Source organism: Oncorhynchus tshawytscha, linkage group LG09 (genome assembly GCF_018296145.1).
Source record: "Oncorhynchus tshawytscha isolate Ot180627B linkage group LG09, Otsh_v2.0, whole genome shotgun sequence".
NCBI classification, from domain to species: domain Eukaryota; kingdom Metazoa; phylum Chordata; class Actinopteri; order Salmoniformes; family Salmonidae; genus Oncorhynchus; species Oncorhynchus tshawytscha.
In genome coordinates this window covers 26,625,391-26,642,803 of record NC_056437.1, presented here as the reverse complement: position 1 = coordinate 26,642,803, position 17,413 = coordinate 26,625,391, and the positions used below count along the sequence as shown (strand labels likewise).

At 41.8% G+C, this 17,413-nt stretch overlaps 1 protein-coding gene across 4 annotated transcripts in view; it reads left to right on the top strand.

Annotated features, from left to right (window-relative positions):
* LOC112257665 (ectodysplasin-A) overlaps positions 1 to 17,413 on the top strand; it is a 69,593-nt gene that overhangs the window by 48,519 nt on the left and 3,661 nt on the right. For all 4 annotated transcript variants that reach the window (XM_024431419.2, XM_042326718.1, XM_024431420.2 and 1 more), the window contains exon 3: positions 13,592 to 13,627. In XM_024431419.2, coding sequence (XP_024287187.1) covers positions 13,592 to 13,627 — 36 coding nt within the window. The remainder of the gene's footprint in view (positions 1 to 13,591; positions 13,628 to 17,413) is intronic.

Below are 17,413 nucleotides of genomic sequence, written 5' to 3'. Positions count from 1 at the left end.
TAGTGCCTGTGCACTTGAATTAAAGAGTAACTACACTAAAATAATCTAAATTTCCTGATTTGGACTTAGAATATCCAATAATGTTGCTTTTCTATTTTTTTTAAATGGTGAGAGTGAAAACCTGAAAACATTTGGAAAAAAATCTGAAACCTATGAATTTCTGACACAGTTGACAGCTTAATTTATGTATTTCAATAGTAGACCTACTATACCAAGATGAGTGAGAGACCATGCGGTAGGATTTTACAGTGAGGAGGCAACAGCAGTTCTTTACTTTTCTTTCCCGGGTGAGGCTTTTACTAGCAAACAGGAAAATAAGCCACCAAAACCTTTACAATTATTTACAAAAGAAAGTAACAAAGATGGAAGTTGTAACAGGAACATAAACTGGGGATAACTCCCAAAACAGTTGCACTCAAACAACTCCAACCTTAATAATACCCGTCCACAACCAGTCCCTTGCCTGGCCTAGACAGAAATTACAAGGCTAAAATAGCCTACCTGGAACCTTCACTATAGACCATACCATTATTAACCAATCGTCAAGTATCAGGTGTTGGCTTTGGGGACGACCAGTGAGATATACCTGCTGGAACACGTGCTACGGGTGGGTGTTGTTATCGTGACCAGTGAGCTTTACCTAGCATAGACTTATAGATGACCTGGAGCCAGTGGGTCTGGCAACAAATATGTAGCGAGGGCCAGCCGACTTGAGTATGCAGGTCGCAGTGGTGGGTGGTATAAGGGGCTTTGGTGAAAAACGGATGGCACTGTGATAGACTGCATCCAGATTGCTGAGTAGAGTATTGGAAGCTATTTTGTAAATGACATCGCCGAAGTTGAGGATCGGTAGGATAGTCAGTTTTACGGGGGTATGTTTGGCGGCGTGAGTGAAGGAGGCTTTGTTGCGAAATAGGAAGCCGATTCTAGATTTAATTTTTGATTGGAGATGTTTAATATGAGTCTGGAAGGAGAGTTTACAGTCTAGCCAAACACCTAGGTATTTGTAGTTGTCCACATATTCTAAGTCAGAACCGTCCAGAGTAGTGATGCTAGTCGGGCGGGAGGGTGTGGGCAGCAAAAAGGTTGAAAAGCATGTGTTTGGTTTTACTAGCGTTTAAGAGCAGTTGGAGGCCACGGAAGGAGTGTAGTATGGCGTTGAAGCTTGTTTGGAGGTTAGTTAGCACAGTGTCCAAAGAAGAGCCAGATGTATACAGAATGGTGTCGTCTGCGTAGAGGTGGATCAGGGAATCACTCGCAGCAAGAGCAACATCGTTGATATATGCAGAGAAAAGAGTTGGCCTGAGAATTGAACCCTGTGGTACCCCAATAGAGACTGCCAGAGATCCGGACAACAGGCTCTCCGATTTGACACACTGAACTCTGTTTGCGAAGTAGTTGGTGAACCAGGCGAGGCAGTCATTTGAGAAACCAAGGCTGTTGAGTCTTGCCGATAAGGATAATGTGATTGACAGAGTCGAAAGCCTTGGCCCCGAAAGCATGTTGAAAACATGTTCAAATACAGGCATGAATTAACAATAAACATATTCTGACAATAATCAATATATTACTAAATATATTCACACTTCAGTCAATGGTGTAGGACCCTGCATAAAGCAGGGTAACATTTGTCCTCCCTTCGAATTCAACCACATTACAGATCTCAGTAACACAGGATAAGTAGCGCTCCTGAACACAGCTGTGTTTGACACACCTCCTGATGCAGCAGGAACAAAGGATTCACCTCTTCATTCAACGAGGATTACCGGTATGTTTGCAAACCATTTTTTACCTTTAACCTAGCGATTACATCACCAAAACATGTGCACTTGAAGCATACTAAGACTGAGTAACACAGCACGACAAACAAAAGGCTGGCGCATCCAAAACCAAATTAATGTTGGCGTGAACTCTAACATGCATTTCTCTCTCATTACAGGCGAACATCGGCAGTACTGAAGGACATGGCTAAACACATATTACATGCAATAAATTAATGTGCATTCCCATAAACCCTTAAAGTGTTTCAAATGTCTGGTTACTTATATAAGGCATGTCTTTAGGTTGTGAAAGAGATTATTTGGACGATCATCACAATTGGGTTTATCATTTTAGGTCATTCAGAGTACATGTCACTGTTTCTCCTGTTTAAAAAATTACACAGGGCGCCTTTCCTTCACTGGGCGGGCCATTTAGTTGCATTTACAGAGGCTGGATCTATGCACTTTGGGAGGGAGACGCTGTTCCCCACTTCTATGTTGTTGGTATAAAACCAGAATATAAGTAATTACATTTTTGCGGCTGTTCTCCTGATTTCTTGGTTTGAAAGGAGCGAGCACTGGATTTTTGATGTGGTATTCAGTTCAAAGCCTGACATGCATTGCATTGGAACATTTACAATGCAGTAATTTGTTTGGGCGCTCTGTCATTAGAGGGTTTAAGTCTCTCTCTCTCGCTCTCTCTTTCCATTGTGGGCTACTGCTGCTGCTTAGATATCAGTTGAAGTGAGTCTACATATTTCAGCTTCACACAATAAGGTTGGTATGATCCTGCCAGAATCAGGATCTGGTGAGGCATTGTTCCTTTCCTCGGATTACCTCCAGTCAGGTGAGGCTGAGGAGATGATTGACATGTGTTTTGGACGCTGCTGCTTTCTGCTCTGAGGATGTATTTACATGTAAATATGGTGCAGGTCCAGTGTTTTCATTGGAGAGGTACTGTAGGGAAGAAGTGGTGCTGTGATCCCAGCTGGAGAGCTGCTCTTTTGGCTTAAAGGAAAGATTCACCCATTTTGAATGTTACTGTATTTTTTTCTTATCTCTGAGATAAAATATGCATATAAGAGATGCACAAAAACTACACTGAACAAAAATATAAATGCAACATGTAAAGGTCCCATGTTTCATGAGCTGAAATAAAAAAAATCCCACAAATGTTCCATAGGCACCAAAAGCTTATTTCTCTTAAATTGTGTGCACAAATTTGTTTACATTACTGATAGTGTGGCATATCAAGAAGCTGATTAAACAGCATGATCATTACACAGGTGCACCACTTTAAAATGTGCAGTTTTGTCACACAACACAATGCCACGGATGTCTCAAGTTTTGAGGGAGCATGCAATTGGCCTGCTGACTGCAGGAATGTCTACCAGAGCTGTTTCCAGATAATTGAATGTTAATTTCTTACCATAAGCTGCCTCCAATGTTGTTTTAGAGAATTTGGCAGTACGTCCAACTGGCCTCACAACTGCAGACCACGTGTAACCACACCAGCCTAGGCCCTCCACATCCGGCTTCTTCACCTGTGGGATCATATATCTTTGACATTCTTGCATGCTGCGATTATATTTTTGTTCAGTGTCTATATAACATAAAAATGGGTGACTCTTTCCTTTAATGCTGAGGATCTCCCCTGATGGTCACTGATGAGGTGTCAGTCACCAAGAACAATTAGGGAATAGGATATTAGGAGTTAGAAAGTAGTATGTTAGATTGGTGCCAGGAAAGGTTTCCACTGGTGATAAAGATCCACACAAGCACAAAGGTGCTGCATGCCATATGAAGTGTGCCAGAGCACAGAGTATTGCAAGAGAGGTGTTGGCAGAGCCCAGAAATTACCGGGTCTTTGGCTGCCTCAGAAATGCCTGCCTTGTTTTGAACTACACGCATTCCCAAGATCAGCATTGAAGAGTGACTCCCCTACAAACATCTAAAGAAAAAGTATTGGAAAGGGAACAGGTACTATATGGAAGGAAAGGCCTCTCCAAAAGAGCCCCCAAAAGAATGTGACAAGAATAGGCAATATGGAGGGCAACAGCAACTGCAAATGTATATTTGAAAATACACTAGACGGTTCGTGTATGATCATACTGCTCAGGCTTAGGGCACTTCCGCCTGCCTTAGAACCAGACGATACGCTTGTGCGGTGAACAAACCTTCTGTGACACCTTATCTGTTTTGATCTCTACCACCTTGGGTTTAGGAGACAATGCAGGAGGAAGGGAGGGAACCTACTCCTTCTGTACTTCCTCCCTGGGGAGATTTAACAATGTATTGAGGGTGGCGTTAATCTTTACAAGCACAAAATGATTGTGATTTTTCATCTGTCAAAGAGTACGGGGTCAGTGTTGTAACCGGTAGAAGTGGGATCGCTGTGAGACATGCCCTGACACAGACGACTGCTGCTGTTGAAAGGAAGAGCTTTATGTTCACCTGTCATGAAGTTCCTCCTTCTTATCACCTACATGTGTCACTGAATTTATTCACAGAGATGTGTTCACACCGCAAAACCCATCTGTCTTTGCTTCACACTCGAATCTAATCCAGTTGAACAGAATTTTTATTCCAAGGTATTTATTCATTCTTTCTGGAGTGTAGAGTTTGTGGTTGCATTGGAAATGGATTGTGAGAGTGAGTCATGAAAGCCTTGTCCTTGTATGCTCTGTGTGCCATAGTGTAAACTGGAACACTCAGCATGGGGACTATCAGAATGACATATGTATACATACATATGTGAGTCTTCAGAGTTTGTTAGCCCTACATATGCTTCGTACACCGGATATGCCTCTTCTCTGTCTCACCGCAAAATGGATTTGTCAGTTTTATAGGGGATATCTTTAAACACGGACAGGTACAGAGTTCCATGGATCTAAGGGGAAAGACTGCAGCCTTACTAAATCAGAGGCTTATTATGTCAAATAATTCTTTGTCTGTTTCGGTGCAGTCATAGTTCTACTGTTATATGGAAGAATGGTACCGGGGGGGATGGCTGCCGTTTTACGGGCTCTTTAACCAATTGTGCTATTTTGTGTGTTTTTTCACATTGTTTCTCATTTATTTTGTACATAATGTTGATGCTACCGTCTCTTATGACCGAAAAGAGCTTCTGGATATCAGAACAGAGATTACTCACCTCGAACTGGACAAATATTATTTTTTTATGAGATGGACACAAAGGATACAATGTTGCTCTCAGACAAGACACAAATCCTTCTCATTAGCATGAAGAAAATAATTAAATACAGGGGGCGGAGATCAGGGTGCCTTGTGAGAATTTGTCAGTGAGTGTGTAACCCGCCTCTAGTGTCCATTCTATTAGCCAACGTGCAATCACTGGATGAGCTCAGTTCAAGACTATCCTACCAACGAGACATTAAAAACTGTAGTATCTTATGTTTCACCGAGTCGTGGCTGAACGACGACATGGATAATATACATTTGTTTGGTTTTCCGTGCATCGGCAGGACAGAACAGCTACGTCTGGTAAAACGAGGGGTGGAGGTGTGTGCCTGTTTGTCAATAATAGCTGGTGCGCTTTATTTAACTAGGGAATTTAGTTAAGAACAAATTCTTATTTACAATGACAGCTTACCCTGGCCAAACCCAAACCTGGACGAAGCTGGGCCAATTGTGCGCCGCCCTATGGGACTCCCATTCACGGCCAGTTGTGATACAGCCTGGAATCGAACCAGGATCTGTAGTGACGCCTCTAGCATTGAGATGCAGTGCCTTAGACTGCCGAACCACTCAGGGGCCCTATTAAGGTAGTCTCGAGGTATTGCTCACCTGAGATAGAGTACCTCATGATAAGCTGTAGACCACACTATCTCCCAAAAGAGTTTTCATCTATATTTTTCGTAGCCTTCTATTTACCACAACAAACTGACTCTGGCACTAAGACCGCACTCAACGAGCTGTATAAGGCCATAAGCAAACAACAAAATGTTCATCCAGAAGTGGCACTCATAGTGGCCGGGGACTTCAATGCAGGCAAACTTAAATCTGTTTTACCTCATTTCTACCAGCATGTCACATGTGCAACCAAAGGAGAAAAAAATCTAGACCACCTTTAATCGACACAAAGACACGTCCAAAGCTCTCTCTCGCCCTCTATTTTTTTTAAATTGACCATAATTCTATCCTCCTGATTCCTCCTTACAAGTAAAAACTAAAGCAGGAAGTATCAGTGACTCTCTCAATACGGAAGTGTTCAGATGACGCGGATGAAACGCTACAGGACTGTTTTGCTAGCACAGATGAGAATATGTTCCGGGATTCATCCAATGGCATTGAGGAGCATACCACCTCAGTCACCGGCTTCATCAATAAGTGCGTTGACGACTTCGTCCCCACAGTGACCTACATATCCCAAACAGAAGCCATGGATTACAGGCAACATCCGCATCGTGCTAAAGGCTAGACACTACTCCGGCCGCTTATAAGAAATCCCGCTATGCCCTCAGACAAACCATCAAACAGGCAAAGCGTCTGTTCAGGACTAAGATTGAATCCTACTACACCGGCTTTGATGCGCATCGGATGTGGCAGGGCTTGCAAACCCAGCTGCGAGCTGCCCAGTGACGCAGGCCTACCAGACGGGTTAAATGCCTTTATGCTCGCTTTGAGGCAAGCAACACTGAATCATGCACAAGAGCACCAGCTGTTCTGGAAGACTGTGTGTTCACGCTCTCCGTAGCTGTGAGCAAGACCTTTAAAGAGGTCAACATTCACAAGGCTGCGGGGCCAGACGGATTACCAGGACGTGTACTCAGAGCATGGGTGGACCAACTGGCAAGTGTCTGACATTTTCAACCTCTCCCTGACCGAGTCTGTAATACCTACATGTTTCAAGCAGACCACCACAGTCCCTGTGCCCAAGAAAGTGAATGTAACCTGTGTAAATGACTACCGCCCCATAGCCCTCACATTGGTAGCCATGAAGTGCTTTGAAAGAAAGGTTGGTCATGGCTCAAATCAACACCATCTTCACGGAAACCCTAGACCCACTCCAATTCGCATTCTGCCCCAACAGATCCACAGATGATTCAATCTCAATTGCACTCCACACTGGCCTTTCCCACCTGGACAAAAGGAGCACCTATGTGAGAATGCTGTTCATTGACCACAGCTCAGCATTCAACACCATAGTGCCCACAAAGCTCAACATTAAGCTAAGGACCCTGGGACTAAACACCTCCCTCTGCAACTGGATTCTGGTCTTCCTGACGGGCTGCCCCCAGGTGGTAAGGGTAGGCAACAACACATCTGCCACACTGATCCTCAACACGGGGGCCCTTCAGGGGTGCGTGCTTAGTCCCCTCCTTTCTCCCTTTTCACCCACGACTGTGTAATCAAGCACAACTCCAACATCATCATTAAGTTAGCTGACGACACAACGGTGGTAGGCCTGATCACCGACAATGATGAGACAGCCTATAGGGAGGTCAGAGACTGACAACAACCTCTCCCTCAACCTGAGCAAGACAAAGGAGATGATCGTGGACTACATGAAAATGAAGGCCGAACACGCCCCCATTCACATCGACTGGGCTGTAGTGGAGCGGGTTGAGAGTTTTAAGTTCCTTGGTGTCCACATCACCAACAAACTATCATGGTCCAAAAACACCAACAAAGTCGTGAAGAGGGCACGCCTTTTCCCCCTCAGGAGACTGAAAAGATTTGGCATGGATGCCCAGATCCTCATAATCCTCATAGCATCCTGACCTGTTGCATCACCGCCTGGTATGGCAATTGCTCGGCATCCGACCATAATGTGCTACAGGGGGTAGTGCATGCAGCCCAGTACATCACTGGAGTCAAGCTTCCTGCCATCCAAGACCTATATTTTATTTATTTTATTGAACCTTCATTTAACCAGGCAAGCCAGTTTAGAACAAATTCTTATTTACAATGACGGCCTACCCCGGGCGACGCTGGGCCTATTGTGCGCAGCCCTATGAGACTTCCAATCATGGCCGGATGTGATGCAGCCTGGAGTATACTAGGCGGTGTCAGATATAGGCCCAAAAGTCATAGACTGTTGGCTCTGTTACCGCACGTCAAGCAGTACCGGAGCACTAAGTCTAGGTCCAAAAGGCTCCTTAACAGCTTCTACTCCCAAGCCATAAGACTGCTGCACATACAATATATCATGTGCGGAGTACATATCGTACCTCACAAATCCACAAAGGTCAATTACAAAGACATATCTTTAAAAGTATTCAGGGAACTAAGGCAGTGTCATTTCAATACTGCTTGTTAATGGGTCGCAACTGATCCGGCCTCCTACTGTGAGACTTGTTCAAATTGCAACAATGAAGCTGCTGGCTAACTTCACTCTTTTTAAATCAAATTAGCCAGAGAGACAACAGATTGGCCAATTGGCTCATCTTCTTGTTACCTCACCCATCCTCTCTCTGCTTGTGTTAGGTTCCCCTGGGCCACTCCTCTTCTCAGACAGCATAACATGACAAGGCCTTTGGCAGGACTGGGAGCACCAGCTCACTGGATTATATAATGATGTTTTTCCCCTTCAAGTAGAGCAGGAGAGAGGATAGCAAATTTTCAGATGTGACCATTGGCTTACTCATTTTCTAGAATAACAGCTGTTTGTTTTTATAATTCAATTTGATTTAAACATTTCTTGTCCATTACTTTTAAAGACCAAGCAGCCCCGGTCTAAAGGTCTTTCCAAATTAGCTAAAAAGACAAATGATGTTATCGAACAAGCTGAGTATGGTTGAATTAGCAAATGGATATGTGAGTTTAGCTCGACATTACAAGCTTATTCAATTAAGGCTGAGCTTTAAAGCAAATAGCGACATTCTCAGGCCTAAGGAATGCATGTTAACAATTTCCCCCACCTGCTTCTTGGCAGGTCTGTCCTTTTATTTTGATTAAAAGAAAAAAAGACCATGTATTATAATCCCCTGCCATGAATCACAGTCTGCGCTCAGGGGTTAGAGCTGCACTGTGCAGGACCGATGCAGTATGAGGTTACACAAAGCAGATCCTGTTCCATTTGGACAACTGGTGAGGGCTTCTTGACAGTCAGATATTTTAGGTTTGCGTTGTGCCTTTTTTATTAGATTTTTGGGGGGAATAGGCATGTTGCCATGTGGTAGTACATGTATGTACTTTCAGTTAGTACAGAAGAAACAAATCAGAAATATTTTCTCAAAGTTCTAGCCAATACAAGAGATTAAGTATCCTTGTTTTTAATCAGGCTATTTTGCAGAAGTGGCTTTGAGCAGGAATGAACCCTCCCAACCCAAAGTGTTTGACACACTGACTGTTTTCACACATTGACTCCCTCTATGTTCTCCGTTTGATCGCCATAATATCTGGATTCTGTTCCCTCACTGCTAGATTTCAATTCACTAATGACAAAGTGATTGAATGACAGAGAGACTGGTATGTATCTATAATTGAATGTATTGCAATTTGTTTGTTTAACACATGCTAACAAACATCATAGCTAAGTATGCTTTCGGCAGTATGACTTGATGTCTGACATGTGCCAGACTGTGCACAGTGCTATGTAGAACAGTGCTTGTCACATGTATCCAAAATAATAGAGGTTACCCCAGTGCAAATGTTTTGTATTGATTCCAAATGGTAGACCGACCGAGGGACCATCTGTAATCTTTTGACTGTTAACAGTTAACACTAAAGTGTGGGATACAACAGAGTCCTCAGCTGTTGAGCCATGACTGGATGTGTTAATGATGGAAGTATATCAGCTGGCCCTGGGAGAGGACTTAAAAGAGCCCTCTGCACTATCAAGCCAAAGGAGCTGGTACTGAAGCATTTGCCAAAATAATCATTTCTCTTTCATGTCAGATGCACTTTGCCTTCATAAATATGCAGTTTGCCTTTGCAAGCCATTTCACAGCAGATGTGTTTTTGTAGTACGTGTTGTGAAAATGTGTTTTCAATGTTGGTCCTCTTTGATGCTAATTTGTTCCATTCATTAAAGCATTGTACCACTTTTTTTGTCACAATCTGTTTATAGATGGAATATGGGGGATTATTTTCAGAAATCAATTATCATGAGTGTACGGCTGTTAGAGCTGTGTCACACTGGGGACAGCCTTGTTCTCTCTTGTTGTTGTTCTGTTCCCCTGCCTCTCCATCAAACATTTACCAGTATTTATTAACCATATCCCCAACCATTAAATTCCTGGTGCACCTCTGGAGGCTGTGCTGAGCCATGTGCCTAAGTGGGGACACCTCTTGTAAAAACAGCTGAGTAATGAGCATTGTGTGTGTGTGTGTGTGTGTGTGTGTGTGTGTGTGTGTGTGTGTGTGTGTGTGTGTGTGTGTGTGTGTGTGTGTGTGTGTGTGTGTGTGTGTGTGTGTGTGTGTGTGTGTGTGTGTGTGTGTGTGTGTGTGTGTGTGTGTGTGTGTGTGTGTGTGTTTGTAATGGAGCTCATCTGGGCCAGGACCTGGGTGGGAGGAGGACTTGACCTTGCTAGTTGGAATGAGTGGTTAGAGCATTGGGCCAGTAACCGAAAGGTCACTGGTTTGAATACAGGAGCCGACAAGGTGAAAACTCTGTTGATATACCCTTGAGCAAGGCATTTAACCCTAATTTGCTTAAGGGGTGCAGTGCTACTATGGCTGACCCTGTATAAATCTATCTGGTGTATGTGACAATAATATATATATATATATATGTGTGGGATACACATATATTTTTTGTCATCATGTTCTTATTTTCACTCAACAAGAATATGCTTGTTGCTGAGGAAAATGTATGATGGAGAAATGACCACGGTTTCCCCATCAACATGTACCTCTCGTCTATTGTCAAGGCAGGCAGGGTATGTCCAAGGCTGTGGACATGCTGCCCTTTGGTGCCAACATTTTGTGACTGACAACCTGAACATAAAACATACTTATGGCTGCAGAGTAGAAGGGCTTATACATTACCGTAACTATCTATCTACTGGTAACAAAGCTGTCCATGTTGACTGATACAGTACGGCCATGAGCGTAAGCAGACACACTTGGGATGGAAGGGAGAGTGTGTTTAAATGTTTGTTATATCTGTACAAATCTCTTGTCAAACTGGATTTGTTCAAGGCGCAATGTCATCATAACTATCTTAGACAAGTGTTTATTCGGTTAAGTCAGAAATGGAGACTTCAATGATTCTGTCTCATTCTCCAACCACTGCATGTTTCATCCAAACAGAGCAAAGGAGTGTTAACTCATATATTATACACACATTACAATGTGTAAATACACAGAACTCCTCAGTGAAAAGATCAATAATTTTGTTATTTTTAACATATGGACATGGATGCTTTGGTAATTATATAAAAATACAAAGTACAAATAAGTCTTATTCTTTTCTAATCTTTTGAATCTTATATCTGATTGATGATTAAGCGACATGGGGTTTGTTTTCCAAACTATCTGTATGCAGAGAGTTTGCTGAAGGCATTTTGATCTATTACAGATGAGAGATCTTAATTTGAGCCAGATTGCTACAGCAGAAAAATGATCCTGCAGCAACAGGAAATGTGAAATATTATGTGTATTATAATGAATTGACATTTTTCTTAGGGGTTGATACATTTTGCATTAGGGCAAATCAAGTATGACATTTTAAAGTGGAAATGACAAACTTAAGAAGCCTTCCGCAACGAAAGAGTGATCAAATTTAAGATCCTACATCTAGCTTTCAATTCTTCTTTCCGGTAAAACAGTCTGTTCCTAGACGTCTGCCAATGAAAACAAAGTGAAAAGTGTTGTTATCACTTATCCAACCGATTAGTAAGTTGTTTAATGAGTAACGCTCCCTTTGGCTGTTTTCTGGCTATGACAGATTCCAAGATTCTCTGCTAGGGTTTTAGACAGATTGATTAGTGAGTGGGTGTTGTTGTAGGTGGACAGTTTCCTTTAATATGAGGAGCACTTCTATCTTGTTTATACAATATAGTTCCTGCATGTAAAGTCTGTCACATTTTAGCACAGTTGGTCCTGTATGCACATTGACAAAACGAAGGAAGATCCAGTGAATTGGAATGTTTTGGAGTCTGTTTCATGTGCTCTCAGACTCATCTTTCCATCTTCAATGTAAAGTTGTTCACCATTCAGATCCATAGTTAGCCATGCAATACATGTTACTTTGCACATCAAAGAAACTATTTAACTCATTTGAAATGAAAGTCATCTGGAATAAATACAACATTTAATCTAGCGTCTTAAGCAAATTGTTCTTCTTACTTTTGATCTCTTATGTTTTGAGAAAAATATATATGTTGCGTGAGAAGACAACCAGAAAACATTAAGAAACAATGGTAATTAAAACAGCAAAATGATGACATTTATTGAGAAAACAACTTCTAAGCCAATTCAAACAGACATACAAAAGTGCATATCACAGGTCTTACAGTGTGATTGACAGTCGTCTTACGTATTTTCACTTTTATTGCTGTACAGATGTTGTTTATTGAGTGGAACAAGGATGTTAGGATATTATTTTCCAATTGTATAATTGTAGCGCTTTGGATGGGTCCATTCATGCAATTCAACTCAAATAAATGACATGTGCTGTGCACTCGTTACAGGGAATTTTACTTTCAATGTCCATCCCAGACTCTGACTCGGGTCCAGTAATATCCAAGTCTTGTTGTTTTTGGAGTCCTGACATTAATTACATTGTGCTCAGCAAGTCCCATGCTTGCAGTACCTGGCAGAAAGCTGTGGTTAAGGAAGTTGTTTTCAGGAAACCCTAACACACTTTATACAAAGAAATGGGTCCAAATAGAGCACAGAGCACAGCAGTGGGCACAGCACCACATCATCTCTCACGGATAACAAGTGTTTCAGCTCAGGGCCCTCATGGCTTTCATGGACACAGTGATTGGGATTTTTTAACATCTCTGAAATAAATATTTATGTAACTTTTGGAATGTGAGATTTCCCCAGTTTTGCTTTCTTAAAAATTGTTCTTATGACTCATGCAACACACAATGCTCTTAGCTTCTTTTCATTCCATGTCAACATTTGGGAGAGAAGCTTCTCAAGCAATGGTCAACTCAAACTCTCTGTTTGTGTTGTTTGACATAGCCAAAGCTACTACAACATACAGCAGTATAAACAATGAAAACGACCTTCAGAGACATTTTCCTCAAATCAGTAAAATTCCTGAGTCTTTAAATGATAATTACTCCCAGACCACCTCCTGCTCTAGACTTCTCACAAAGGGTTTGGCATTTCAGATGTTTCACTCTTAATGTGTTCCAGATTTTATATCACTTATTAAAGAGAAACATTTTAAAGTGGGAATTACAAACTTTTGTGCATTCACAAAATGTCCAAAATGAGAAAATCTGTTTATGTCTCGAGACATTATCTTGATACATCTACAAGGGTTAGACATACTGTGTGTCCTCTCAAAACTAAGCCCTCTAATTTCATGAACTGACTATTTGAAAATCATATTTGTTGAGTTTATTGAATTCAGGTCAATAGCGTGCTGATTATTTTCATAGCATTTGGGTTCAGCTTGTGTTAGCCACAAACATCCTCAAACTAACTCCAATCATTTACTCCACATGCTTCTGCACTATTATATGACTCATGGGTTATCTGTAATTCTGCAATCCAGACTAGGGGAAAGATGAGATGGAAAACCGTAAATACATAGCTTTGAGAACTGATCAGAAGTGGCATACATCTTGTGCCAGGGGTGGAGTGTTTTAAGCTGTAATGTCCTGCATCTGCATCCCCCTATTCTTGTTTGACTCTCTTTATCTGTATGTTCTCTCTCTTTCACATGGATGGAATCACATCAGAATCACATGGAAACAAACGGAAAGAAAGGAAAAAAGGTACAGTAAAAGAAAGACATTCCTACATCTATCCTTAAAGGAAAGGTTCACTCATTTTGAATGTTATATTGCTTTTTGTGTATCTCTGAGTGATGTTCTATCCATTCACTGTGTCATTTCATGTTTTCATGTGTATCTGAGTTATTGGCTTTCAAGCAGGCAGAAATCCGGCCAGTATGATGTAGCACTGTGATATAGTCGCTCTCAATACACTGGAAGTTAAAACCTGTTTGGGCTAGGGGGCAACATTTTCACTTTTGGATGAAAAGCGTGCCCAGAGTAAACGGCCTCCTACTCAGTCCCAGATGCTAATATATGCATATTATTAGTAGTATTGGATAGAACGCACTGACATTTCTAAAACTGTTTGAATGATGTATGTGAGTATAACAGAACTCATATGGCAGGCAAAAACCTGAGAAAAAAATTCAAACAGGAAGTGGGAAATCTGAGGCTTGTAGTTTTTCAACTCATCCCGTATTGAAGATACAGTGGGATATTGGTAATCTTGCATTTCCGAAGGCTTCCAGTAGATGTCAACAGTCTTTAGAACGTTGTTTGATGCTTCTACTATGAAGGGGGGCTGAATGAGAGGGGAATGAGTCAGAGGTCTGGCAGAGAGCCACAGGCTCGTGACGCACGGTCATGAGAAAGTTACCTCTCGTTCCATTGCTTTTCTACAGACAATGGAATTCTCCGGTTGGGACATTATTGAACATTTATGATAAAAAAACAACCCAAAGATTGATTCTATACATCGTTTGAAATGTTTCTACGACCAGTAATATAACTTTTTGGAATTTTCGTCCCAACATTTCCTCTGGAATTGCCCGCTCCTCGTGAGTTTCAATTTGTTTACTAAACGCGCAAACAAAAGGAGGTGTTTGGACATAAATTATTAACTTTATCGAACAAATCAAACATTCATTGTGGAACTGGGATTCCCGGGAGTGCATTCTGATGAAGATCATCGAAGGTAAGTGAATATTTATAATGCTATTTCTGACTAATGTTGACTCCAATATGGTGGATATCTGTTTGGCTTGAGCGCCGTACTCAGATTATGCTTTTTCCTTAAAAGTTTTTTAAAAATCTGACACAGCGGTTGCATTAAGGAGAAGTTTATCTAAAGTTCCATGTATAATAGTTGTATCTATTATCAATGGTTATTATGAGTATTTCTGTGAATTGATGTGGCTCTCTGCAAAATCACTACATGTTTTGGAACTACTGAACATAACACGCCAATGTAAAATTAGATTTTTGGATATAAATATTAACTTTATCGAACAAAACATACATGTATTGTGTAACATGAAGTCCTATGAGTGTCATCTAATGAAGATCATCAAAGGTTAGTGATTAATTTTATCTATATTTCTACTAACTCTCTGGCTTTAAAAATCTAACTCTCTTTGGCTGGAAAAATTGCTGTGTTTTTCTGTGATTTGGTGGTGACCTAACATAATCATTTGTGGAGCTTTCGCTGTAAAGCCTTTTTCAAATCAGACACTGTGGCTGGATTAACAAGCATTTTATCTTTAAAATTGTGCCTAATACTTGTATGTTTGAGAAATTTGATTTATGAGATTTCTGTTGATTGAATTTGGCACCCTGCAATTTCATTGGCTGTTGGCGAGGGTTGTTCCGCTAGCGGAACCCCGTTCCCAGACAGGTTAATAGGAATCCGACTTTTAGGTCTCGAAAATGTTTATCATAAATGTCAGATTTCAATACTGGCCAATGTCATAACTCGGGAAGATGTCTTCTCTCGAATGAGCCATTGATCATATTTTTGCAATATTCTTACCTCAAGAAATGTGTAACTTAACGGAGGATCTAGCACATTTTTCCTATTTGTCTGCCTCTCCAGTACAGGGTACATTGCTTGGTGCCATTCCCAGAGATATTAGAGAAAGGAGATAGGAATCCAAAGAATGAAGAAACATATAATGCCCCACCCAGCAGACTGTCGACCAATCACGTTCACGTTGTCATGCTTCGTCACGCGATTGCTAAGCTAATCGTCATGCAATCTCTTCTCAAAGTCAGTGTATATGTCGAGAAACGTGACTATTGTCCTCTAAAGTACGTAATGTCACGAATCCAAAACTATACGATATTACAGAGAGCAAGGTAATTATCTCACACCTCGGAAGAGTTATTTGTAACTTATTTTGTACATAATGTTTCCGACACCGTCTCTTATGACCAAAAAGAGCTTCTGGATATCAGGACAGCGATTGCTCACCTCGTACTGGACAAAGATTTTTTTCTTTAACTAGTCTGACGTGAAAGATTTACTTCAGACACCCAACAAGGCCCAAATCCCCGTCATTCGCATGAAGAAGAGACAGAGATATCGGGGTTGTGGGTTGAGGTGCCTTGTAAGGATCTGAACGGCGAGTGAGTAATCCCCCTCTACCATCAGTCCTATTAGCCAACGTACAATCATTGGACAACAAAATGGATGAGCTCTGATCAAGACTATCATACCAAAGGGACATTAAAAACTGTAATATCTTATGTTTCACTGAGTCGTGGCTGAACGACGACGTAGATAACATACAGCTGGCTGGGTTTTTGGTCCATCTGCAAGATAGAACAGCTGCCTCCGGTAAGACAAGGGGTGGTGGTCTATGTCTATGTGTAAATAACAGCTGGTGTACGAAATATAATATTAAGGAAGTCTTGAGGTTTTGCTCGCCTGTGGTAGAGTATCTCATAATAAGCTGTAGACCACACTATTTATAAACAGAGTTTTCATCTATATTTTTCATAGCCTTCTATTTACCACCACAAACTGACTCTGGCACTAAGACCACACTCAACGAGCTGTATAAGGCCATAAGCAAACAAGAAAATGCTCATCCAGAGGCGGCGATCCTAGTGGGCGGGGACTTTAATGCAGGCAAACTTAAATCCGTTTTACCTCATTTCTACCAGCATGTCAAATGTGCAACCAGAGGGGAAAAAACTTTACACCACCTTTATACCACACACAGAGACACGTACAAAGCTGTCCCTCGCCCTCCATTTCGCAAATCTGACCATAAATCTATCCTCCTGATTCCTGCTTACAAGCTATGACTAAAGCAGGAAGTACCAGTGACTCGCTCAATAAGGAAGATGACGCAGATGCTAAGCTATAGGATTGTTTTGCTAGCACAGACTGGAATATGTTCCGGGATTCTTCCGATGGCATTGAGTCACTGGCTTCATCAATAAGTGCATCGAGGACATCGTCCCCACAGTGACCGTACGTACATACCCAACCAGCCATGGATTACAGGCAACATCCGCTATGAGCTAAAGGGGAGAGCTGCCGCTTTCAATGAGCGGGATGCTTATAAGAAATCCCTCCGACACATGCCCTCCGACAAACCATCAAACAGGCAAAGCATCAGTACAGGACTAAGATTGAATCGTACTACACTGGCTCCAACACTCATCGGATGTGGCAGGGCTTGCAAACTATTACGGACTACAAAGGGAAGCACAGCCGCGAGCTGCCCAGTGACGCGAGCTGCCCAGTGACACGAGCCTACGAGACGAGCTAAATTACTTCTATTCTCGCTTTGAGGCAAGCAACACTGAAGCATGCATGCAAGCATCAGCTGTTCCAGACGATTGTGTGAACACGCTCTCCGTAGCTGATGTGAGTAAGATGTTTAAACAGGCCAACATTCACAAGGCTGCAGGGTCAGAAGGATTACCAGGACCTGTACTCCCAGCATGCACTGACCAACTGGCAAGTGTCTTCACTGTCATTTTCAACCTCTCCCT